This window comes from Moschus berezovskii, chromosome 15 (assembly GCF_049115385.1).
Source record: "Moschus berezovskii isolate FMDL1 chromosome 15, NW_MosBer_1.0, whole genome shotgun sequence".
Taxonomy (NCBI): Eukaryota; Metazoa; Chordata; class Mammalia; order Artiodactyla; family Moschidae; genus Moschus; species Moschus berezovskii.
Window position 1 is genome coordinate 76,061,660 of NC_142474.1, and position 27,363 is coordinate 76,089,022.

At 40.0% G+C, this 27,363-nt stretch overlaps 1 protein-coding gene across 3 annotated transcripts in view; it reads left to right on the forward strand.

The window, feature by feature from the left end:
- PLCB1 (phospholipase C beta 1) overlaps positions 1 to 27,363 on the forward strand; it is an 861,253-nt gene that overhangs the window by 719,511 nt on the left and 114,379 nt on the right. For all 3 annotated transcript variants that reach the window (XM_055426796.2, XM_055426800.2, XM_088844294.1), the window contains exons 24-27: positions 12,540 to 12,672; positions 14,679 to 14,732; positions 17,904 to 18,123; positions 22,551 to 22,731. In XM_055426796.2, the coding sequence (XP_055282771.1) occupies positions 12,540 to 12,672; positions 14,679 to 14,732; positions 17,904 to 18,123; positions 22,551 to 22,731 (588 nt within the window). The remainder of the gene's footprint in view (positions 1 to 12,539; positions 12,673 to 14,678; positions 14,733 to 17,903; positions 18,124 to 22,550; positions 22,732 to 27,363) is intronic.

Sequence of the window (27,363 nt, forward strand, 5' to 3'; positions counted from 1 at the left end):
ATCCAGGTCTCCCACATTGCAGGTGGATTCTTTACTGTCTGAGCCACCAGGGAAGCCCAAGAATACTGGAGTGGGTTGCCTATCCCTTCTCCAGGGATCTTCATGATCCAGGAATTGAACCAGTGTCTCTTGCTTTGCAGGCAGATTCTTTACCAGCTGAGTTACCAGGGAAGCCCAATTCATGTTGATGTATGGCAAAAACCATCACAATATTGTAAAGTAATTATCCTGCAATTAAATAAATAAATAATTTTTTAAAAGAACTGAATAAAAAAACACCACTTAAAAAAAAAGACACCACCACTTAGGCCTGCTGCTTGAATTTGAGCTGTTAGTTTGAGCATTCACTGCTCGGCTGGTCCAGAGGGCACAGAGAGAGCAAGCATGTCATCCATGCTCTAAGCAGATTTTGCTGGTACCAGCCCAGAGTTCCTTTGCAGGGCTGCTGAAGGGTGGGCTGCAAACAGCTCACAGCTGCACACTTCTCCAGATGACTGGCCTAGGCTGATAAGAACTGCCTTGCTTGGGGCTGTCTAGCAGATTCTTCTTTCAAGGAGGTGACTGTGTCCTGCAACTGTCAGATACAGAATAACAGCCCAGGTCTCTCGCTTCTGGATGGGCACCTTCAATGCTGCAGTTCAATCTCCCATGCCCCACCCCACCCCTCATAGGATCAGGCTGAGGCTAGACTCCAGCTGAAACCACTCTGGGTTTATCTTGTTTCCCTGTCTTAGCCTGTTTTCCTCACTTCCCTACAGTTCTCGCCTGAGAACATCCTCTCAATTTATCACGCAGACAAGAATCCCAAGTACAATTGCTAATAAGGAATCCCACAATGCTAAATAGCTGCTGTTTTAGAATTAAAGATTGAACACCCTTTCTGATTTTTTTTTTTTGTTTGGGAACTAGAATTTAAATGTTTTACAATAGTTAACATCTTTAATCTCAGTGTTTCTTCAAAGATAATAGTGTTTTTTTTTTCTTTGTAATGACCTTTGAAAAGATTAAGACTAGAGATTTCAGTGAATTTCTTGTTTTGCTCATATAAACGCCAATATGAAATTAAAGGCTCTCCTTAGATATCAATGAGTTTCCAAGCTCTGAAACTCTTTTCTCTTCTACTGACTTTAACTTAATAAATATTTCATAAAATGTAATTCATGGTAAAGATAATTTATGGAGATATAATTAGATTACTATTAAGCCTTCTCTAATTAGAAAACAGGAATCTCTTTAATCAACTGGATGCAATTTATTTTCTAAAAAAAAAATAGGTGTTCAAAGAAAGCATTTTCAGATAAAATTATGTTTTGCTACTATTTCAAGACAATACTTTATATATCATCAACTTGTACCTAGATGTTGGCCATCTTCTCCAAGGAGTAAGCTCTGACTTGAAGAGATTTCAAGACACCACCAATTTCAGCTTATATTATATAGCAATAGGGGTAAAAGCCTTGTAATGAAACAGTTAGAGACCGTTTCTCTAATGAGAAAAATGTCACATTACAGAGTAGGAGACCTAAAGCCTTTGAGACTGCAGATCTCTTACATCACTGTCCTTTCAAAGTACCAGATATCACATGTCAAAAAGCTATTTGGATTCACGTATATGTGATATCATGTGATATTTGTTTTTCTCTGTCTTACTTAACTAAAAAGTGAAACAAATTAACTTATTCACAAAACAGAAATAGACCCACAGACATAGAAAACAAACTTACGGTTACCAAAGGGAAAGGGAGGAGGGACAAATTAGGAGTTTAGGATTAACAGATACACACGAATATATATAAAATAGATAAGCAACACACATGGCACACAGAACTGTAACGGCCTGTAATGGAAAAGAATCTGAAATATATATATATATATATATATAATCAAATACTTTACTGAAACCTGAAACTAACACAACATTATAAATCAACTATATTTTTTTGAAAAAATAAAAGCTATTTATGGAGTATGTAACAATAATGGATATAAAAATATAGAAGTAGAATTTTAGGTCAACATTACTTTTGTTTCTCCTCTAAAATGATGGTCATAAGGATTTTCAGTAAATGTATAATGTTGGTCACACTCAAATAATATTTGAACATTTGCAGTTTTAGAAGTAATTTTAGAAGCATTGAATCGCATAAATTTTACATGGTCCTGTGGAGAAAATACATTTATTTTTTCCTTTGAAATGTCTAAACCCTTAACTGACCTCATTTCTAAAGCTCAAGAAGAAAAATTATTTGCCCTTACCATGTAATGCTGGGAGAAAAATGGCATTTCACACCTTTGAACACCAGCATGCCCTTTATCTTGTCTTGTTATAATGTAAGTTTGCTTGAATGAGGCCACTGAAAAGAAGTAACTATGGTTTTCTCAAAAGAAAATTCTATCTAGGACATGGCAGACACTGGAGACACTATTTTAGCAGCAAAGACTTTTTTAGTATAATCCTTTTAACTTGGTAGTTATAAAGGTCATTTCTATTTGAAAATGAAAGACATCATTGAACTACAAAATATTCCCAGAATTGTAATAGTCTAATAAATTATCTTCATAAGTAATTGGCAAACCAAAAAATTAGGAAATTTAAAAATTCCCCCATTGCTTTGAACAATAGACATTTGTTTCAGATCATGTGAAAAATATATATATATAGTTACATATATATATAATTCCAGTATATAATTGGGAATTAAGGAATAATAGATTTGAGTTGCTGAATTTATTTTGTCTCTTTTAAAGTCATAAATCAGGATCGTGGGTTAGTAAAGTCGTAGAAAGTTACCTAATCTGACTCATTACTAAGACTTTGTAATACTTCTCTAAATAAAATGGTGTATAAAAATTTTAAAACATAATAAAGAAAAAGGCCTCTCAGTAATCTTGCAGATCAGGTTAACGTTTTTGGTGGCCATCATTCTAGCATGTTTTCTATGAATGTGTAGTATTCCTTTACAAAAGTTCTTAATTAAAAATAAATTTTCCACAGTTCTACTAGTTTAATGTGGTTATTGCTGCTGCTGCTGCTGCTGCTAAGTCACTTCAGTCATGTCTGACTCTGTGTGACCCCATAGACAGAAGCCCACCAGGCTCCCCCGTAGAGATGACTAATAAGCTCAGACGGTAAAGTGTCTGCCTACAATGCGGAAGACCTGGGTTCAATCCCTAGGTCAGGAAGATCCTCTGGAGAAGGAAATGGCAACCCACTCTAGTACTCTTGCCTGGAAAATCCCATGACCGGAGGAGCATGGTAGACTACAATCCATGGGGTCGCAGACTCAGACATGACTGAGCGACGTCACTAATGAGATATCAGTAGCACTTTTATTTTCTATTTTTCAAAATAAATCTCTAAATAGAATAAAGTAAATATCCAGTGGCTTGACTGCAAAATAGTATGTGATATTCCAAATGCACTATTTGAACATGACTTCTTTTTAGCACATCAAGGAGTGAAGAAATATTTTACTGAGTTTTTACTGTGAAATTGGCACCATTCTGAGCCTTTTCATGTATTAACACACGTTAAGTCCTAAAATATCCATATTTCTTAACGATTATTATTATTCCCATTTAACAGATAAGAAACTGAGGCACTGACCGATTCTTTTCCTTGCCCAGTGCCACACAAATACTAAGGAGCAGAACTGAAATTGAAATCCAAGCAATCTGGCTCCAAAACTCATGTTCTGCATCAACCCTGCTGGAAGTTTATGTGCAGGCCAGGGTATCATGATGACATGCTGACCCTGATTCAGTGTGTCTGGGCTAGGACGTGAGCCTCGGCATCTCTGACAAGCCCCAACTGATGGGATAGCATCGTTGCATGGCTCAACAATGTAGCAAAGGTCAACACTACACCACATCACACTACCTCAATAACAAAACTGTAGTTTTCTACTAACCTTTAATGAGGACTAGCCCTTATTCTGGAGAAGGCAATGGCAACCCAATCCAGTACTCTTGCCTGGAAAGTCCCATGGATGGAGGAGCCTGGTAGGCTGCAGTTCATGGGGCCGCTTCAAGTCAGACACCACTGAGCGACTTCACTGTCACTTTTTACTTTCACACATTGGAGAAGGAAATGGCAACCCACTCCAGTGTTCTTGCCTGGAGAATCCCAGGGATGGGGAAGCCTGGTGGGCTGCCATCTATGGGGTCACACAGAGTTGGACATGACTGAAGTGACTTAGCAGCAGCAGCAGCAGCCCTTATTCATCTTTCTGGCCCCTTTAGCAGGTTACCTGGAAGACTGAGCACAGAATATAAGACATTTACCTTAAATAGTAGTACTTTGAATTCAGTTTTCTGTTGAAACAAATGTCAAGATTTCTTCCTTTAAATCACTGGATATTATTAGCACTTAACTCTTCAAAGAGTTAGGTTTATATATGTGGGATCTGTTAGATTAATTTGTACACTGCCTGCTAGCCCTCTATCATCTATGTGCATGATACAGGTGAAGTGCGTGAGTGGTCTTCATGTCCTTTTAATGTTGAAAGAGAAAGCTATTTGCTAATACTCAAATTTCAGTTATTCCAAGAGGCCTACTTTTTTAGTTTTCTGACCCATGTTCTTATAAGTGAGCTGAAATTTATCTAAAACCATTTACTTCTTAGTTCTGTGTGTGGCACAGTGGGCATCTTCAATGGGTTTAATTTATTCAAGACAAAAAATATCCTATGGTCTGGTGTGAATTTCAGTAGTAAAATAATCCAATAGCAAAAAGTCCAAGGTGGTGCTCTCAAAAAGTTACAGTGTTTAAACTCAATAAGGCATTGGATGTCATTTAAGTTTTCCAAGATGGGAGCTTGACACTTTATCCACTATTTAAGAATTTAGCACTAATTTTTAAAAATGACAGTTTTTCACTCTGCCTTAGAGCAAGACTTCTCAAATTTAAATCTGCATACAGATCTTGCTATCGTGCAAATTGGAGCAGGGCACAAAATTATGCGTTTCTAACAAGCTTTCAGGTGCTGCTGGTGCTGCTGTAGACCATAGTTTGAGTAGTAGAGCTCTCAGACTTTAGTATTATTGTGAATCAGGATCACCTGGATGGCTCCTAGAAACACAGATTACTGGGCCTGCCCCCAGAGTTTCTGGTTCAGCGGATCTGGATGGACCAAGAACTGGCATTCTGACAAGTTTGCAGCAATGCTAATGCTGCCGGTCCAGGGGCCACACACTGAGAACCATTGACTTGGAGCCCTACATCTGTCTCTCAAGCGCGTGGCTCTCCCCACATGAAATCAAAATGAAATTACAAAGTCAAGAATTCTATGCATTCTCAACTGTCATCTGGAAACTGGGAAGGGTGACAGGAAAAACTCCTCTTGGGGAATTGTCCAGAATCTGTTCTTTTTTTTTAATTGGAGGATAATTGTTTCACAATGCTGTGTTGACTTCAGGCATACAACAGTGTGAATCAGCCACAAGCATACACGTGTCTCCCTTCCACACACCCCATCCCACCCTCTATGTCATCACAGAGCCAGAATATGTTCTGTGAGTGATAGGCCATAGTCATTGCCAAATGATTTCGCTTAATTAATATGAAAGACACCAAAAAAATGAATGTGAAGGGTGGTTGGTCCACAACTTCTTTAAAGGAGAAATCCATGATTTCTGCCTGACTCAAAGAGTTTGTTTCTGCTGATTTCTTTGGAGACGATATCAAAATATTTCCAATAAATTAAACTTGGTAAAAATAGTAACATATGCAACACAAAATACTCAGCAGAGCTATGTCCTGTCACCATTCAATCTCCTCTAAATAATTATTGCAACTATGAATTAAATGCAGATTCTCTAACCACAGACAACAAGAACAGCATCTTCATATTTTTCACCCATTCATTCATTCATTCAAAAAATATCTTTTTATCATAACATTTAAGTGGTTCTTTAATTTCAGGGCTCTGTCACTAATACTTCACTTATTGATTATACATGAGGAGGAAACAAACTGGATTTCTTCATGCATTCATTTTAATAAAAGTTGTTTTTTTTTAACACACTGTCAGTTTCCATACTGGGCAATATAGACATATAGTGATTAGAAAAATCAGATGCTTTTATAGTCCTTACAGTCTAGAGAAAGAAACTGACATTAATTAAAATTCACACATATGCATGTAACTTGCAGCTGTCACTAAGCCTTCAACAAAGAGATACCTCGTGAATGCTGATGATTTCTTTGTATGATGATGACACATATGATGACAAAAACTGAAGTGAACAAATGAATTTACTCAGCTCCTTAAAACTGTCTTTTGCTTCTAACTTGCTCTGATGAACTCTTAAAAAGAGTTCATAACGTATTATAAAGATTTTCAAACATGCACTAATGTTGAAAGAATTATACAAAGAACACCCATATATCAATCATCTGGATTCCACAATTCCAATTTTGATGCATTTTCTTTATCACATATATATCCATCTATATGTGGATACATAGATCACATATATAACCCCTCTATTCTTTCATTCAGATAAGGCAACGGCACCCCACTCCAGTACTCTTGCCTGGAAAATCCCAGGATGGAGGAGCCTGGTAGGCTGCAGTCCATGGGGTCGCGAAGAGTCGGACACGACTGAGAGACTTCACTTTCACTTTCATGCATTGGAGAAGGAAATGTCTACCCACTCCAGTGTTCTTTCCTGGAGAATCCCAGGGTCAGGGGAGCCTAGTGGACTGCCGTCTATGGGGTCGAGCAGCATTCTTTCATTATTCCATCTGATTTTTCATGCACTTAAAAGTAGGCTGTAAATATTAGCACATATCATCCCTCAGTGCTTTCGAACACATACATTAGGATACAGGTTTTAGAAATGTTCTGAATTTTTTAGAAATGTGGGGCAGATACATAATCTGATTTCACTCAGTTAATATAAATTTAAGGTACCAATTGTGTAGGTGTTTAAGAAAGCTCTTTGTTAAGGGAAAGGCTGGTTTTGATGTAGCCACTTTCACTGCCTGAATTAATACTGAGTGGATTAGATCTCTACATGGTGAAATTATGAGCCTTGACCTCAATATTCTGGAGACAATAATGACTTTGCCCTTGCCCTCACCCATCTGGCATCCGAGTGAAGATAGTATTATCCTAACAACAACATGGAAGGCACTGTGTTTTGTTTTAATTTTTAAATTAATTGATTTATTTTAATTGGAGGCTATTTATTTTTGTATTTTTAGATGACTCAGGCAGAACACCTACACCACCAATAGCCCAGTCACACATCTGGTATTTGGAAAACCTTTTACTTTACCATATGAACCTCCTCACTAAATTCCCTAAATCCTAGTTCTCTATTGCTTAATAGTCAGACCCAATTTTTAATGTCTGGGACTGAAGTCTTTTTAGCTAGCATTCCACGTAGCCTTTCCTCCTTCTCTAAAACTTGTGAAAATGGTCTTTCTAGTTATATTTTTTACTGATCCACTTATGTTATATTTTAAGGTTTTTCTGTTCATATTGGAAATAGGAAGGATAAAAATATTTTTTATAAAATTTTGGCTTTAAAAACATCTACTATTTCATATTTTGAAAGAAAAATAGTGTAATGCTTCCATTTGGCCACTGGAGAGTGGTGAACTATTTCTGCTGTAGCTCATTTTTCTCTACTCACCTAAGCAGAATTTAGTGCAAGTGATATAAACTTCTGAAACTTCTTTCCTTGAAAATTTGTTTAATTGGATCCCAAGAGTCTTGCCATTAAATTGAGAAAATATTTCTAGTTCTTTTGTTTCTATTGTAATTTCCAGTGCAGTGAGAAAGGATTTCAGGTTTATTTTATTCTAACTCATGAAAAAGAATATTTGGACTGTGGAGAAATAGTCACAAGTATTGTCTTCCACTTATGCTTGTGAGTGGGGCAAGGGATCTGGTTTTTGCATTTCATCTCACGTGAATTATTCAACCTTTCAATGATATTAGAAATTATAGTATTGTATTAGGCTCCCCCCCCATTCTTGTGTTTAGCTGCTTTATCTAACTCATTTTTAATATATGAATGCTTTTTTAGTGCAACAGAGTAAGCTCTTTGAGAATAATGTTTACATTTATACATCTCTGTATCTCATCAATAAAGTAAGTTACTATTGTGGTTGCTTAAGTTGCTCTTATGAGAACAGAGGGTGAATTAATGCAGTAGAAAAACCTAGAGTTTAGGCTGTAACATATATTCAAACATTAATGCCCCTGTTAACAGTGTGGCTTCCAGCAAGTTACTAATGGCTTTTAACAAAGTCTTTACTAAAGACACTTACTAATGCCCCTGATAGCTTGAGCAAGCCCTGGGAGATGGTGAAGGACAGGGAAGCTTGCCTGCTTCAGCCCATGGGATCGCAGAGTCGGACACGGCTGAGCGACTGAACTAATTTCCGCCGTCTGATGGAGTTGGGTGACTGCCTTCCCTGCTGGCTCAGATGAAGCTGGCGTGTGTGACAGTGTCTAGCACACGGTGATCTACAGTCGCTTTTTTGGGCAGCCTTCATCAGGAAGATGCCAATTCAAATCTGTATATACTGCCCTTCGTTAGCAACATATTTTAAGCATCAGTCTGATGGATATGCCACTATAAATTCTCACTAAGCTTATAATCAGATTCCAGGAAATCCTAAGAGGTCCCTGACAAGGGTCAGTCTACACAAGGGGCCCCGAGTCCTTAGCGTTCAGTGCTCCGCCCTGCTTTGCGGGCCCCGGTGAGGAAAGTGGGCGGGGACCGCAGGCAGGTGGCCCCACCCACTCGCTTTCCAGCCGTCGGGTGGGCCCGCCGCTGACCCTGAAATCCTGGCGAGCTCTCTCCTCCGAGCGCGGGGCCCAGGTGCGCAGCTTCTCGGCCAAATGCACTCTGAAGATGAGCTTTGTTTGGCTTCTCAGTGGTTTTAAAATGGGAGACACCTGACAAAAATGCAGTTTTCCAACTTTACTGGTAGCCCGGGCTGAAAGCAGTCGCCGCTCTAAGCGGCTCCTTCTCCAGGTCTGGGCACAGCCTCGCTTCGCCCTGTGGCATTCCATCTCGTCTGCTTTGCTCATTTCCATCATTTCTATCAACTGCCTGTTACAGTGCGAGGGGCCCCACGTGACCCTGGGATCATGTATGCGATGCAGCCTGCCCTGCCTGGAGCAGGACCCCCGGACCAAGCATTTATCCAGAGCTTGCCCCAAATCCAGCTCCAGGCTTTGACGATCTCTTGATCCTCAGTTGTAACTACAAAATTTTTGCCAGTTGTATTTCCTCAACGTTAATCTGCTTTTAAAAAAAATCTGTTTATTTTACAGCAGTGCTGGGTCTTCCTTGCTGCACACGGACTTTCTGTAGTTTCCGGGGGTTGGGGGCTTTGCTTCGTTTGTCCTGTGTCTGCGACCCACTGCGGTGGCTTCCCCAGAGCACCCGCTCCTGGGCGCGTGGGCTCAGTCGTTGCAGTGCACAGGATTAGTTGCTCCAAGCAATATGAAATCTTCCTAGATCAGGGATTCAACCAGTGTCCCTTCCACTGCAAGGTGGATTCTTAAGGGAAAGCCAAAATGTATCTGCTTTTTAAAAAATCTCTTTGAAATCATACATTATATCAATTTCTGGAATGTAAGGGCTTTGTCTTACACACCCTTGATAAGCAGAGGTTTCTATTTCCTGCATCTCAACTAATGATTGAACTTGATTTCCCAAGGGCACACATCTCCATGGAATACCTGCAAACTGGATACAGGTGAAATAACCTTCTGCATTCATTTTGAATATGCCTCCAGCCTGAGTGCCCCTGACACGCCTCCTAATTGCCAAAAAGCAGCCACACATGATTGCCTTCTTAGAAACTTGACTTTCCACCACCTCCATTCTTTGCTCCATCAAAATTGCCCTCTTCCCTGTCCTCCTCCAGACGGCTAGAATCACCCAGCTGTCATACCAGAAAGAATCTAGTTTATCCCCACATGGTTCCAGAAACCTGCCTGGATATAAATGGGTTCCAGATTGCCCATGGAACAGAGCACCTTCTGTCCCTACTTCCCAGGTGGCTGAGTTTGATGACGGTGGAGACCCCCTACAACTGGGAAGTGGAAAAGTTTCCCTCACAGTATTTAAGCCAGACGACAAAGCTGGGGGTAACTTTGCTGATGACCCAGTCCTCTTTCCAGCACTCCCTTTACTTCAGCTCTCTTCTGTGCAATGTAAATACACTTTCTTTAGGAATTTTGTGGTCAAACATCTCTGATAGTTCCTTCTTCTCAAGTGTCACCTGCAAACCCAGTGACTGCAGGACCGAGGCAGGTAAATGAGTAAGATGGAATTGTGCTAAAGGAGCAGAAACCCCTCTGTTCTCATCCAGAGTGAGATTTCAGGTCAGTGGTGCCCTATATGATTTTTCAAGTGAAGCAGGAAATCCATTTTATTAAGGTAAAATCTCCTTCATTTTAAAATCTGGCAACACTTAGTGAGCATTTCCATGCACTCTAGTGGAACCATAAGCCTTCAGGTTGCAGTCTCTTGCTGAACAAAAAATATGCAATCCCCTCCTGGGCATCATGATTCTAAGGAGAATTTTCCTGATGGATGTAACTGAATAACACAAACACACCAGAACTTCCCCATTTGGAGCAGCCATCTTTCAGAAGCCAGAGTTCTGTATCATGAGTTCCACAGGCCTAGGTTCTTGCCTCCCTGCCCCACCACCACCCCTGACCCCAGCTCATCTCTTGCATCTCAGTGTCACAGCTCTGAGCAGAGCAGGCTGTGGTCGGTAAACAGGGATTGTTCGTTGAATTAAAATAAGTTCGCCATCCGTCACCAAAAGCAGTGTTGGAACATGTGTTTTAAAGATGCTTTGGGGGACAGATTAAAAGCCACTTGTATGGCAAAAACTACTACAATATTGCAAAGTAATTAGCCTCCAATTAAATTTTTTAAAAAGCCACTTGTGACAATGAGAATAATTATTTTCATTCTCATCTTACATTTTCTAAAAATGCTATTGTAAGACAACCTGCTTTCTGTAATTATATGACAAAATGTCACAACATTGGGCTCCAAATGACTTCTGGCCATTTCCTAATGTATATTTTTAATGATACCACAAAGTAGAGCACTGGGGTAGCCTCATTGTCAGGAAAATCTGCCCTGAACTCAGAAGGTAATTCTGAGAAAAGAATTGCAGAACCCCAGAAAGCACCACTTAGATGGTATATAATTATGGAGGCAATTGTTTTATTAAGATTAACATTTATTCATCAAACATTAAATGTTTGCTCTGCACAGTGCATAGCAGACTAGCTGCTGTAGGGAATGCAGTAGAGATTTCATAGAAAGTGAAAGTGAAGTCGCTCAGTCGTGTCCGACTCTTTGCGACCCTGTGGACTGTAGCCTACCAGGCTCCTCCATCTATGGGATTCTCCAGGCAAGAATACTGGAGTGGGTTGCCATTGCCTTCTCCAGGAGATCGTCCCCACCTAGAGATTGAAGTGTCTGTAGACAGACACTTTAAAGTCTGAGCCACCAGGAAAGTCTCAAGATTTCATAGGTGTTAATGTATTTGTTACTATTATTCATTGGTAGTGTTATACAAGCTTAAATGTTTTGTCTCTTTAACACACACATATATACTCTGTGCCAGGAATTATTCTAAGCACTTTATGAATAGTAACTTATTTGATTCTCTAAACAACGTTATAATGTAGATAATATTATGATCTCCAGTACATATCGAGTTGGCCAAAAAGTCTGAGTTTTTTTGGTAAGGTTTTTCAAAAAATGCAAATGAACTTTTTGGCCAGTTCAATACATACCATCATCAATAAAGATGAGAAAAATGAGTGGCAGACAGTTAAGTGACTTGCTCAATATCACACCGTTAATAAGTGGCAGGGCTGTATAGCCCAAATAAGTCTGACTCTAAAATCAACACTTATAACCACTGTCAATTGGTTACTGCTGCATAATAAATAGTCCTCCAATTTAGTGGCTTACAACATCAACTGCTTATTATTGTTCCTGAGTCATTTGGTTAGCTGCGCAGTTCTGTTGATCTGGACTAGTCTCAGCTCATCTGAGCTGGATTCACTTAAGTTTCCATGGTCAGCTTGGGGCTGCCTGGTCCAGGATGTCCTTGCCTATTTACTCAGCTCGCCTCCACGTGGATTCTCATGCTCCATGGCTATAGCAGGGGTCAGAGAAAGAGAAGAAACATTTGCACATGGCTTTTCAATCCATTGCTTACATTAAGTTTGCTACTCTTTCATTTGACCAAAGCAAATCACATGCTCAATTCCACTGTCAGTGTGGGAGGACACACTCAAGGGCCAGAACACAGAAAGGCATAGATATTAGGCCTTTAATACAATTAACCTACCACAACCATAGTTCAATACCATGCTGTTTTTACCCTGTTTTTCCACATAGTTTCAAATATGACATTTCAGAGTCCAGATGAGTTGTGGAAATGGCATCAAATGTAACTTTGTGGGTTTCAGAAGGTAACAAAAGAACAGTAAGAAGTGTGGAAAATGAAAGGATGTCTATGATTTTAGGCTGATCCTGGGGAAACACCATCAGAAGCTCCGAGTGAAGCCAGGCCAACTCCAGCAGAAAACGGGGTGAATCACACGACGTCCCTGACACCCAAACCACCCTCCCAGGCTCTGCACAGCCAACCGGCTCCAGGTAAACGTTCTGAGGAAAGAGCTGCACTGCGTAACAGTGTGTCCACACTAAAAGGGGCAGCATGCCTGACTTAGCATCATCAGGCGAAGGAGGCACATGGGCTTGGGAAGCGGTCCAGAAATGTTCGCTGAGGATGAATAACGGAAGGAAGGAAGGGAGGAAAGAAAGAAAGACGCATAAGTCCTTTTTATGAGACTCATAAGTGCTCATCTGGCTCTGCTGATAACTTGTGAAACTAAAACAAAATATTACCCAGATTCCCCATCTCTTTATTTAGTGATGGATGTTGGTCCGTCTGCTGGCAGGGTGTGTGAGGGAGTCTTCAAACACCTTATACACAGCTATGCTTTAGAAGTCCATTCTTAGTTCTGCTTCACCAAGTCTCTACCAGGAATTCCTTCCTGTCTTTCTCCAACTCACTTTTCACTAATTTTAAGTGCCAACCACGTGCTGAGCCTGCTCAGCCCTTAACTTGGATTATCTCATTTCACTCTCAGATCAGGCCTCTGAGGGCCATCGTCCCCACAGTACAGATGAATAAATTGCAGTTTTAAATTGCAGAAATAAGTTACTTCTTGAAGGCCACATTGCTAATGTAGAGTGAAGGCAAAACTGACACCATTCTCCATGATCCTAAAATTCTGCCCTTTAGCTTCTCTGCTCCTACTGAGGCTACTTAAGAAAGGAGATTGTTGAGATTACTAACATTAAAGAGTGACTTAAGTATAAACAAGACGTGACATTTTCAAATGAAGATTTTATGTACCAAATACAAACATTATGTGTGTTTCTGCTGCTGCTAAGTCACTTCAGTCGTGTCCGACTCTGTGTGACCCCATAGACGGCAGCCCACCAGGCTCCCCGTCCCTGGGATTCTCCAGGCAAGAACACTGGATTGGCTTGCCATTGCCTTCATTGTGTGTTTCTAGAATATTAATAAATCATTTAAATAGCAAATAACCTTGTGCTTTTGAGGGTAAGAGAAAACTTAACATTTTAGCATTTGATTTTTTTAACTGGGTGTTTTAGAATCATTTGACTTACAGAATCATTTCTAAAATAACACAGAATACATTACAAAAATGGGTTCCTCTTCTCTGGTATTAACATCTGTCACAGTCAGACCAGGAAATTAACTTTGGCACAATGCCTTGAATTAAACCATAGACTTTGAATTTCACCTGCCTTCCACTAATGTCTTTATTGTTACAGGTTCCAACTCAGGATCCCACACTGTATTAATTGCCATGTGTCCTTAGCCTCTTTGAATCTGCAACAGGCCCTCAGTCTGTTCATTTTTCCATGCCCTGTGCACTTTTAGAGTACTGGTCCGTTATTTTGCAGACGGCCCCTCAATTTAGATTGGCCCGATGTTTTCTCACGGTTAGAGTGGAGGTGTGCATTTGTGACAGGAACATCACAGAAGTGCTGCTGTTCCCAGAGCATCATGTCACGAACACATGATGTTGCTGCACCTCATGTTGGGTCACTTGATTAAGGTGCCACCTGCCTGATTCCTCCACTTAGAGTTGTACTTTTCCCCTTTATAGTTAATAAATATCTTGGGGGAGAGACTTCAAGACCATGAGACTATCCTGTTTCTCCTTAAACTTTTGATCAGTTACTTTGGCACCCAATAGGTCTTGCCTGCAACTTTGTTCCGGCCTGCTGACCTACCAGTGGTCTTTTAAAAGACCACGTGTCACTCCTGATTTTGCCAGAAGGTGGCAGTAGCATTGTCAAAACTGAATTTGTTGACAGAGTTTTGATTCAAAGTGGAGAGATGTCCTTTCTCTCTATAAATGGAGCATATAGGTTCACATTTAATTTGTTTGACCCAAAATTACAAAATGAAGACATTTCTTAGAATGTTTTTAGGATAATTTTCTTCAGGAATTTGTAATCTGTAATAAAGAAACTTAGAGACCAGAGCCAAACGTTGTTTTACAGGAAGAAGATAATTTTAAAAGTTATAGGAGGCTATTTATTTTGTCTTTTTATTTTAGGTTCTGTAAAGGCACCTGCCAAAACAGAAGATCTTATTCAGAGTGTTTTAACAGGTAAATACCATCTTCCCCTCTATGGATTTAGGCACCTGAATATTATGCAGTGTAAGTATTTAGAGGGGAGGAAATTTTATCTTTGAAATATAACATGATTGGTATTTCTTTTCTAAAACCATCTACAGATATATCCTGGTTCAACCCATGTTACATAATGTAATCACAGAGAAGTAACCGTACTTGGCAGATAGGACCTTATTGATATAAAAAATAACATACTTTCATATATTTTGGAATCAAGGAATAGTTTCATGTTGGAAATGTGACCCAATGAACAGGAATGCAGTCTTCCCGAGGTACCCCCAATAAAGCATGTTTTAGAAATGCAGAATATGGACTATTTGTGACCGTAGAATACACGGTGTTTAAGAATGATAATACAGTTTGGAACTACTTTATAGTCAGTAAGTTTCTTAAAGTAATAGGACTAAACTTGGTATGAGCTTTCTTTAGTGAAGTGAGTAGTATATAGCAGCGTGTAGCATGTTGGCCCAGTATACACCAGAAATGTACACCAAAAGCAGAACTATGAGCCAGAAGCCCACACCATAAACAACCCAAACACGCATAACCAGGAAAGTGGATGGATAAACTGTGGTTAGTGACGGAATAAAATAGGGTTCATCTGTAGATGTAAACTGCAGTGACTCAGAACTGCATGGGTAAAATTTACAAGCATGGTGTCAGAGAAAGGAGGACAGGCACGAAAGAGCACAGTCGTTAAAACGCCTCCAGCTGAATAGAGTTCAAACCGGGCAAAAGCGACCTGTGTTCTTAAAAACAGGGGTTTGGGCTCTACGTGGAGGGCGGGTATGAGGGCAGCAGCCACAAAGAGGCCTCTGGAGCTCTGATAACACCCTGATTTTGGTCTAAGTGGTGGCTGTAGAAGCCTGTGCACTTTGTGAACATTGAAAGGAATGTGTATTTATGATTCCACCAAAATAACACATAAAATACGCATCAAAAATTATTTTAGGAATGTATGAAAAGAAAACATGTGTTTACAGACTTCATTCCATGAGAATAAAATGTTCGCACATAAAACAAGACAAAAAAAATAAATCAGGGCATGATTGCAATATTATTTAAAAATACACAAATGCATAGATGAAAAGTGGGTATTTGTAGATACATGAGCAGTGATTATATCAGGGCGGTTTCTTTATGAGTGCTACCTATTTCCTTATATAAATATGGACATTTTCTTTATGTTTAAGGACATATTCAAAAATTAGCCTTTTATCCACCGATTTTTTAAAAAGTAGTACTTTCAGTGGGATTATTTTTAATCGTAAGTTGGAACACCTGGAACCTTGTTCCTAAACTTTCCACAGCTGACACATTGCACATCATTTTTAAAGAAGTGGGGTTTAATATGTCACCAAAATGGCAGTGATTCCTTAGGATTATAAATTTTAACATAATAAGTCATTATGCAACCATGAGTCCACTCAGGCCTGAGGGAAACCGTTAAACAAATGGACCTGTTTCTCTCCCTGGCCTCCTTCTGAAAAGGCATTGAATGTCAGGAGAATAGATCCATTATTAAAATGGAAGCATATTTCAATTGCTTAAAGACCTTAGTATTTAAGAACATAAATTATTACTCTGATATCAATGTTTATCCACTAGACATTCCATTTTCTATTTAGGTCTGTTGTTATTCATGGCATATATTATCTCTGAATCTCTGGACAGTGCTAAATATTTGTAATAACTTATTTTTGTTCCCAGAAGTGGAAAGTTCACATCAAAGGACTGGAAACATGTGAACCGTGACTTAATCCAGGTCTAAATAAATGATAATTCATTGAATTTAAGGCACCGTCCATTTTCAGGTACCCCATTACTCATGGACTGCCAAGAAGGAAAAGCACCAACAAATTGTGACTATCCATTGACTATATGGTGCATCTTAGTCTCAGAAATGTTAACATATTTTTAAGTGCATATTCTAAAATTGATGAAATAAATCAATAAAATGCAGACTGTTTTAAGATCAAGCTCTGTCAGAGTAAGTGTTTTCTTAGCATTAAATAAAACACTATGTAGTCATGTAAGCTACCACTAACCTCATGGTGCCTTTGGGCAAATCAGAGTGAGGACCTTCCTTCATCTTACTGGAGCAATGCTGTGAGAAACATACAAACCTACGATGTCCATACTGTAAACAGTGCCCCTGAGAAATGGTGCTCAAGAACCTGTGCAAACATTTGTTCAGCCAGAAACTGTTAAAAACTGCGTTAATTCTTTCATTTCATCATCACCATAACAACCTTAAGAAATAGAAATTGTGTGATCCTTTAAGTGAATCCTTTGGGTGCCCACCCAAGTTGCCTCTACCATCTGGTGTACCCAGCTCCCAGCTGTAGTAAACTTTGGTTGCTAACAGCTCAGAACTTCCTCTGCTTTTGAAAACTGCCTTCATGGAAGGCACACTGATCCGGAAGAGGGATTTCTCATCTGAGAAATATTTAGCTGCTGTGTCAGGTACTGGATCATGCAGCATATCTTATTATATCCCTTTGAGCTACTTGTTACACAGCTGTGTCTCTGACAGTGCCCTGATGCATTTGATGTTCTAGGCATCAAAGAGTTGTATCAAAGCAGGTGTAGTGCTATTTGCAGACATTAGCAAACCACAGGGAGAGATGAAGATTGTGTAGATCTTTCATTAAAAGAAAGAAAATTGCCCCCAGCTGAAAGGAAGCCCCCTCTCCAGGGAGTTTATGTCTCTCCCACTGACATTGCCAAATATGTTGGCTTCAAGGTGAAACTGACCCTGTTCACAGCTGCAGAGCGCCCCCTGGGGTCGGGCAGAGGCAGACCCCCGCCGAGACCGCATCAGCTGCTGCTGCTTCTGTACCCGCTGCCCTCAATCCCCTCCTGAGGGCCCCGCGGTAAATCACACATGCCTGAATCCCTCCTTTGGGCTGTTTCTAGGGAACCCTAACGTTTAAAAAACTTACCAGTAAAGAAACTGAGTCTGAGAAATTTGGTAACATAGTCACAAAGTTAGCAAGCAATAGCTGCAGCCGGGAGCACCGTCCCGCCTCCAAGCCCTGCCCTCGAGCCGGTGGGCCCGGGTCAGACAGATAACTGCTCAGCAGCCGCGGTCTGCCCGCCCAGCACTCCCGCCCTCTCAGCTCTCATACCCATTTGTTGCAGAAGTAGAAGCGCAGACGATTGAAGAGCTAAAGCAGCAGAAGTCGTTTGTGAAACTTCAAAAGAAGCACTACAAGGAAATGAAAGACCTGGTTAAGAGACACCACAAGAAAACCACCGACCTCATCAAAGAGCACACTACAAAATACAATGAAATCCAGAACGACTACTTGAGAAGGAGAGCAGCTCTGGAAAAGACAGCCAAAAAGGACAATAAGAAAAAGTAAGTTGAATGGGTATGTTTTGCTTTATAGTACAAAGGAAGAGAGTCATTTGTGTGGATTTTCAATGTTTTTTTTTAATGGACAAACTACAATTTATCTAAATGATTTTCTAATGTTGAACATAAAGGTTGTTTTTTATTGCTTGCTATTGCAAGAAATGTAGTGATAAATATGTACGGATAAATCTTTCACATATTCTTAATTATTTTCTTAAAATTCTAGAAATGAGATCCCTAGATCAATTTAAAGACTTTTCTGTTTCAGTTTGTATCTATCAGCAAGATATGAAAGTGCAAATTGTTGGAGGAAAAAATGATGCTTTTAGTATCTTAATCTGCACTTCTTTATTAAGTTGAATTTTTGGCATATTTATTGTCAATTTATATTTCTTCCCTTGCAAATTGTCATATTGTGGTCTTTACTTGATTTTTTTAATTGAAATATAGTTGACGAATTTTCAGTGTTTTGTACCGTGTTTTGGATCTGTACCACTGCAAGAAGGAAAGCCACTCCTCTCTGTACAGCTCTGGTGTTCCCTTAGTTCACTTTTGCTGTGAATTTCTTTATTTGACCAGATTTTGAGACTAGATACACAGGAAGTTCTACCCTTGAGTTCTAGCCTATAGGCCCAAGACCAACTGGTTGACTAGCCATATTGCAGCTGATATACAATTCAGGAGACACAAGTTCGATCCCTGTGTCGGCACGACCCCCTGGAGGAGAGCACAGCAAACCCACTTCAGTATTCTTGCTGGGAGAATCCCATGGACAGAGGAACCTGATGGGTTACACACGGTCCATGGGGTTGCTAAGATTTGAACATGACTGAAGCGAGTGAGTATGCAACTTGCAACCTGGGGGATATGACATTTTGCTGTGGACCAGAACCTCACTGAAGAGGCAGCTGGTCTTACTGAAAAGAGAATCTCTACTACCCTTTGCTGCCCTATCTGAAACCCACAAACCTCTGTCCAGATGATGCCTTTTCAGGGCCTACGCCCCACAGCTCCAGGTACTCAGATAGTTCTGGGGAGGAGTATCTCTCACACATCCATTCAACCAATGGGGACATAGCAATGAACATGACCTGTTCAGTTATCACCCCAGTGTGCCTAAGGTGGTAAAGTGGGAAAATATGAGAGCATAAAAACTGAGGCAGACTGTACCATTCCTTCCTTTTACTTCCTTACTCAGTATTCCAATCCTGATGCCAAGTTAGAGAGAGGCAAGAGGCCTTTTCCAGATGCATCTTGTGACATATGTTTTAACATGTGCTTAACTTTAAAACAAACAAAGTCTAGTACAAGGGCTTTTAAAATCTGCAAAATCATCATTTTTTAGTCCTGGAGCAGCTTTAGAAGCCATCTAGGTGATCTGCTGTCAGTTCTTCAAGGAGGAATCTGAAAACTAAAGGCTTAACATATACCCACAGTTACAAAAAGTTCAGGCAGAGCTTGGCCTAAAACTTCTCCTGAATTTCTGTTTTAGTGCTATGTATTTAGTCATTTGTTTATTCCTGAATTTATTTACTTAAAAGTCATGTCCTGCAAACTTCCAATAGAATACTGAAGTAACTTAAAAAAAAGAAGACATAAAAGAGATCCTGTAAAAGTAAGCAAAAAACCCAAAACATACACACATACACCTGCACACAGACTGTCTACCCGTTGCCAGAACTGCTGTCTAGTGCATGAGTCACTAGCCACAGACAGTGACACACTGTAATTAAAGTGTTTTTCAAGTACAAGATACACACCAGAATTCAAAGACTTCACTAAAAGAACTCATGTTTTTAAATTAACATATATTGATTTTACTTTAATTCTATACTGAAATGATCAGGCTATGCAAAATACATTATTAAAATTTATTTTACTCATTTCTTTTATCTTCTTAAGATAGCTATGTCAAAAAAATCAAATACATGGCCCATATTATATTTCAACCGGATTGCACTAACCATTTAATGTAATTTCTGTCCTTGAACCCTGAAGTTAGTTCTTAGCTTCTGAGAAAAGGAAATATGGGTTAGATAATTCTCCTTATCTGGTTAAAGGAAGCTTGCTTTCTTTTCTAAGAGGAATAAACATTTTCCTGGTATTACTAATAAATTACAAAGGAAAAAATTCAGTGCATCTCTTGGATCATATGCAGGCAACATTAGGCAACAGGGAATAATTCTTCAACCTTGTTTTTGAAGAAGATGCAGAAACATCATCCCTTGGTTATTTTTCTATACTTTCTTTCAACAAACAAAAATTCTTCAGCATCTAACATCAGAAAATACATCAAGAGAAACTTGTTTTCCAAGAGGCAAAGCCACTGAGATCTGATTATGTTTGTCCATCTCCCTATGATACATGTAAAAATCCTGAGAACACCTCAGAGTAATAAATGGGTGTGATGTCCATAAAATCCCACTGACTTTCTTTGTGTTTAGAAAGTATGGTTATTTTTCACAAAATATACTAATGTGTGTGTGTGTGTGCTGTGCTTAGTCACTCAGTCATGTCTGACTCTTTGCGACCCCACCAGGCTCCTCTGTCCATGGGATTCTCCAGGCACGAACACTGTAGTGGGTTGCCATACCCTCCTCCAGGGCATCTCTGCAACCCAGGGGTTGAACCCAGGTCTCCCACAGTGCAGGCAACTCTTTACCATCTGAGCCATCAGGGAAGCTCAGGGAATTAATACATAATTAATGTAATGGGCTTGTTCTTTTCAAATGAATTAATAAATACATTTTAGATATGTTTTTTATTGAGGTAACATTGGTTTGTAAGTTTCGTGTGTGCAATGTTATATTAGATTAGTTTCTTATTCAAATACCCATCATCTCAACTGAGCTTTCACCTAATGCAAAGAGCAAATCATTCAAAGACAGTTTCCGTCAGACACTGTGTTGTTCCCAGAGCATAGACTTTGCAGTTTCTAGATGGCCGCTCCCTCATATAGTGTCCTCAGGAAAATTGCCTCACTGAACCTCAGTTTCAACCACCTCAGAAAACTGGAGGTAGTTGTACCTTCTAGTTGGCTTGTTGTGAAAGCCAGAAGCCAAGCAGAGTATCCCTGTTACCTGCCGAGTGGTCAGGAAATGTTACCCCGGTGCCTCTGCTATGGTGGCTGTCACTCATTCAAGCATCACCTTTCTGTTCTGGCTGCACCAACTTCCTGCTACAGAAGATGACAAGTGTATCTCATGTTTGAGCCAAGACGGAGGTTGCCCCACCAACACTCTGATGCTGATAAATAGACTTATATTCATGCAGAATAGAGGGCCACTTCAATGCTGCCATGCAATGCTGATGTTTAGATCTTTGAGGGAATTCTGAATGCCTTATTTGACAAGTTAGGATCTTAACACTAGCTTCTACCAACTGCTTCTCCATATGGCACCATTGTGTTGGCCTAATTCAAAGAGAAAGCAAGAGGAATCTGTACCAGCTGATCCAAGAAACCTCATCCACTTGATCACAAGTGAAAGCAGAGAGACAGAATCTGATGTTCCGGGTGGTTCTTCCTGCAGAGGTTTCTTTGTAAATGAAAAGAACAGACCTGCTCTTAGTACTGTTTCCAACACTGCCTCTCTTTTTGTTTGACCTAAAGAAGTAAGAGCACAAAATTTGAAGAAACCACACTGTATACCTTAGCACAATAATAAGTTAGTGAGAATTGTTTTGTTTTGTTTCAACATTAGTCCTAAACTTCTAAATATCTGTGTAATTCTCTATGAATAACTTTGCACAGAGTGAGCTCTTGATAAATATATTATAATGAACTCAATGCATCCTCCTTTCTTGTGGAACCAAAGTGCCATTTTGGGTGGAGATATCAATGAAGTTGGTTCAGCTCCCAGGGAAAACTATGATAATGACAAATCTTTGCTATTAAAAGATATCAAGAAACAGAACATGTCAGGTGGGAGTGTTGCCGTGCCATCTGCGTATGTGCTGTGTTGTCAATCTGCATCATCTGGAAGCAAAATTCAGCACCTTTTTAACTTCCCCTGCAGCATTATCAGTGCCGAGTGTATGGGAGAAATGTATAGGAAAGGTAGAGATGTAGCTGGGAATTACCTTATACATTCTATGTTAAAAAATTAAAAGCCTCAAAAAGCCCTTATTAGATGTTGCTTTTCCCAAGGAGGTTTAGCCTCTTCCGCACCACTGTGAGGAACGCTAGCTACCTGGGTTTCCTTTCCAGCCCCTGCCTCTTTGTAGAGCAACACAGATTTCATCTACGTTCCGTGTTTGGGGACCCTCTGTTGCTAAGCTTGTCCTTGGGGTATCAGCCTCTGTCTCAAATGGTTTATTGACTGTTTATTTCCAAACACATTCCTCTTTCTAGGGAGGACTTTGGTTAGCAGCCCTCTCTCTACCTTGCTCTGAACTGCACGTTTTCTGAGCCGAGCTCTTTGTCTCTGCAGATCAGAACCCAGTAGCCCTGACCACGTCTCATCAACAATTGAGCAAGACCTTGCTGCCCTGGATGCCGAAATGACCCAAAAGTTAGTAGATCTGAAGGACAAACAGCAGCAGCAGCTGCTTAATCTTCGACAAGAGCAGTATTATAGCGAAAAATACCAGAAACGAGAACACATTAAACTGGTAAGCCTGAAAAATGTGATTTATGTGTCTATACCCAATCCTTTTTTTCTATAAACAATATTGTTAAAATTAATTTATTTACTTTAATTGAAGGGATAATTACTTTACAATATTGTGATGGTTTTCGCCATACATGGATTGGCCATAGGTATACATGTTTGATGCTCTTGGATAATGTAACAGGAGGCAGCAGCTAGTTTGGATGGCACTTTCATTTTGCTTCCTTATTGAATAATCTTGTTTTGTTGCCAGGTTATAGAGAGAGGTAAGATGCGTTTCTCAGATCCATATTGTGACATGTGATTTAACACATGCTTGACATAAAAGCAAGATCAAAACTCAGGAGCTGGATTTTAAAAAGCAACAAAGTCATCATTTCTTAGAAATGGAAATTACATAAGGCAAATAGCATCCACCATACTAATATTTTGTAAATTCCATTATTCCAACATCTTTTTCGAACTCCTGTCTATTCTCCAATGAGGCTATGTTTTATTTTTATTTTCACTAATTCATTTTTTGTCTATAATCATTTGGGGGGGGTAAAATATAAGATTTGAAAATCTTACAAGGAATTGGAAAACACTTAAGAAAATTAAGAACATACTGCAAATAAAGTTTCACTTTTTATGCAGTAGCATAGCTTTGCAGTGGTACAAAAAGAGCAGAAAAGCTTATACCATCCACTTGCCTAGATTTAGAAAAGACAATATTTAAGTGGCCAGTATGGAATGTTGTCCACTCAATTTCTGAGGCTCCCTATGAAAGGAAATGTCACCATTTCCATGATCAGTTTTGTCCTCCAAAACATTTTCTCAGTAATTATGACACTCCTTTATTTTTTTTTTTTTAATGAAAGTGAAAATGTTAGTTGCTTGGTCATGTTCAACTCTTTGCAACTCCATGGACTGTAGCCTGCCAGGCTCCTCTATGGAAAAATGGACAAGAACAGTGGAGTGGGTTGCCATTCCCTTCTCCAGGGAATCTTCTCAACCCAGGGATGGAACTTGGGTCTCCAGCATTGTGGGCAGATTCTTTACCATCTGAGCCACCAGGGAAGCCCTTTATTGAAATATAGTTGATTTACAATGTTGTATTAATTTCTGCTGTACAGCAAAATGATTCTCTTATATATCAGTTCAGTTCAGTCCAGTTGCTTAATCATGTTTGACTCTTTGCGACCCTATGGACTGCAGCATGCCAGGCCTCCCTGTCCATCACCAACTCCCAGAGCTTGCTCAAGCTCATGTCCATCAAGTCAGTGATGCCATCCAACCATCTCATCCTCTGTCATCCCCTTCTCCTCTTGCCTTCAATCTTTCCCAGCATCAGGGTCTTTTCAAATGAGTCAGTTCTGCACATCAGGTGGCCAAAGTATTGGAGCTTCAGCATCAGTCCTTCCAATGAATTTTCAGGACTGATTTCCTTTAGAATTGAATGGTTTGATTTCCTTGCAGTCCAAGGGACTTTCAAGAGTCTTCTCCAACACCACAGTTCAAAAGCTTCCATTATATATATACATACATGTTTTAAAAATTATTTTCCATTATGTCCTATCACAGGATGTTAAATATAGTTTCCTGTGCTATACAGTAGGACTTTGTTGCTTATCCATCCTCAACATAATACTTTGCATCTACTAATCCTAAACTCACAATCTGTCCCTCTCCCACCTCTTCTTGGCAAACACAAGTCTGTTCTCTGTGTCTGTGAGTCTGTTTCCTAGATAGGTTCATTTGTGTCATATTTTAGATTCCATATGTAAGTGACATCACATGGTATTTGTCTTTCTCTGACTTAACTTCATTTAGTACGATAATCCCTAAGTCCATCCATCTTGCTGCAAACGGCATTAATTCACTTCTTTATGGCCGAGTAACATTCCGTTGTACATCTGTACTGCATCTTCTTTACCTGCTCATCCGCAGACGGGCACTTAGGCTGCTCCCCTGTCTGGGCTGCTGTCAGTAGCCAATGTGCTGCTGCTGTGCTGTGCTCAGTCGTGTCCGACACTTTGCGACCCCCTGGACTGTAGCCCACCAGACTCCTCTGCCCGTGGAATTTTCCAGGCAAGAATATTGGATTTCCTACTCCATGGGGTCATCCTGACTCAGGGATTGAACCCATGTGTCTTGTGTCTCCTGCATTGGCAGGCAGATTCTTTACCACCACACCATCTGAGAAGCCCCAGTAGCCAGTAGCCATTGGCTATGAACACATGGATGCATATATTTTTTTGAATTATAGTTTTGTCCAGATATAGGCCCAGGAGTGGTATTGCTGGATCACATGGCAAGTCTACTTTTATTTTCTGAGCAACTTCCAGGCTGTTTTCCATAGTGACTGCACCAACTTGCATTTCATTGCTGTTGATGGCTTGACACATAATAGGGACATGTTAAATGTTTGGTGACAGATAAATTAAATCAATCAAGCAATAAAGTAGCCTTGAAAATAAGTTTATGCCAAAAACAAAACAAATGAGTAAGCGTAATAGAAATTAGTGTACCTAGGGTAAATGGATTCTAAGAGGTGTTTATATGATTTGTTCATTTCATTGCTGGAGGCCTCTCCATATAAGAGAATTCTGAAGCTTTCTGTGCTGGGAGGTGGTAAACAGTGGATGGTTTAGTCATGACTGCGTGTTAGATGGTTCAGGGTAATGCTCTTGTTCTATTACTGGTCTGGCTTGCAATGATAGTATGCGAAAGAGCAGGTCAAAATCACAACAGGAGCTTGTCAAAAGTCAGATTCCACTTGGTCAGTTAGTGTCGACCTGAGCAGGCATCAGAATCACCTGGAGGGTGGTTAAATCACAGATTGTTGGACCCTACGCTGAATTGTCAGTTCAGCAAGCCTAGTGTGGGGCTGGCAATGCTGATGCTTCTGGTCCCAGGCCCACCTTTTTGAGACCCACTGCTCTAAATCTAAACGCTGGGCTCAAGGATTTATTTTTAAAGGCTCCACATGCTGTTGAGGGGCTGCCTTATTTTTGAACTATTGAAATAAGATCAAGCAGTGAAATTACAGTTGGGTAGAGGTCAGGTTTCCTATAAGCTAGAGATTGCCTTGCCGGACCTGAGAAAGTACAAGTGAGAATGGCTTTGGGAGCTACAGTCTGCTCCCATTGGTCTTCTCAGTCCCCATATTTAGGACTCCAGAAAGAATAACAATCATAAAAATTAAAGTGGCAACTGTGTATTGAACAGTTGGGACCATATGCTGTGCTAAATCATTTACAGAAATTATCCAGTTTAATCTTCACAACACTACCAGTTGGTACTATTGTCAGCCCATTTTGCAGATTAAAAACTTAAGAGAAATGTAGTGACTTTCCCCAGTTTCCACGATGAACTAGTTAGTTTTTGAGCCACAAAGACTAAGCAGTCCAGGCGTAATCATTTGGAGTTTCCTCAGAGCACCAGTCACAGCAGGATCCTTTCCCCCAGGAAAGAAACACGGCTATTCAGAAGAGAGATGGTGGAATTAGAGGGAATCCCAGGATTCATAGCAGATTCCTGAAATAAGAATTAGGGGTGTGAGTGGAAACAGAAACCCGAACGTTCCATAAAGGCCTCCTGGGAACAAGGAGACTTGAGTTTCAGAAATGAGGTGCAGCAATCCCAAGAAACAGCTACACAAGCTCCAAGTCCCAGGGTAATTTTCCGTGAGTGTTGACACCACATCAGATACCACCAGGGGCATAGAAAGCTGCTGGACAGACTTTCCCTTGAAGGAGAAGGTTGGCAGGGAGCTAGAGAAGACCAAGCTGAACTTATAGGTGGGAAAACCCACTGGAAGGGCCACTGGAGCAGGAGAGCTGGTGAAACTCCCAGTGCAGGTGACAATCCCAGAACATGTGCTTCTGCCTCCTTCTCCCCAGGAAGGAATGAGTGAGTCCATAGTTAAAGCTTTAAAGGGTTTTCAGAAAAGCAAATGCGTATGTCCAAGCCAGTCTGCCCTTTCAGGCCGAATGTATGGAACCTACTTGAAATGCTGCCTCTTTCACCAATGTGATTGTGGATCTGGGGTTAGAGAATGCCCCAGTGCCTTTGAACACACTTATGTGGGCCCTTATTAAGAAGGCTAAGATCCAAACATCTTGGATTTAGAACAACACAGTTTATTTTAAAGCCATTTCAGGGCGTCCTCAATTTATATGACATGTCTTTAGCTGACATGTGGATCAGAACTTTCTATTAACCCCATTTGTAATAACTAGAAATTGTTCAACCAGGAAGTCTTTTGATTGAAAGACACCTGGAAGTGTCAATTCTATCTTTGGTTATGGTTCTGAATTAAAAATGGCCTTTTAGGCTAAATGAGACAAATGGAAGTGTAATTAAAAAGCAAGTAGGCCGCAGGTAAAAAGGGCTATTTGGGTGATGAGGAAAATTAAGCAGAAGATATTTTATCTCCTAAAATTGCTTTGGGAATTAAATGCAAATGTAAACCCGCAGTTCAAAGATTGAGAAAGAAACCACATCATATATAAACTCCCTGCCAAATATTCATTACAACTTAATATCTGCCAAACCCTCTGATACAGACACTGGAGATACAGATGAGAAAGGCGTGACCAGCATACACGCAGGGAACGTGTACTCCAGTCATGACACCACATGAGAAATG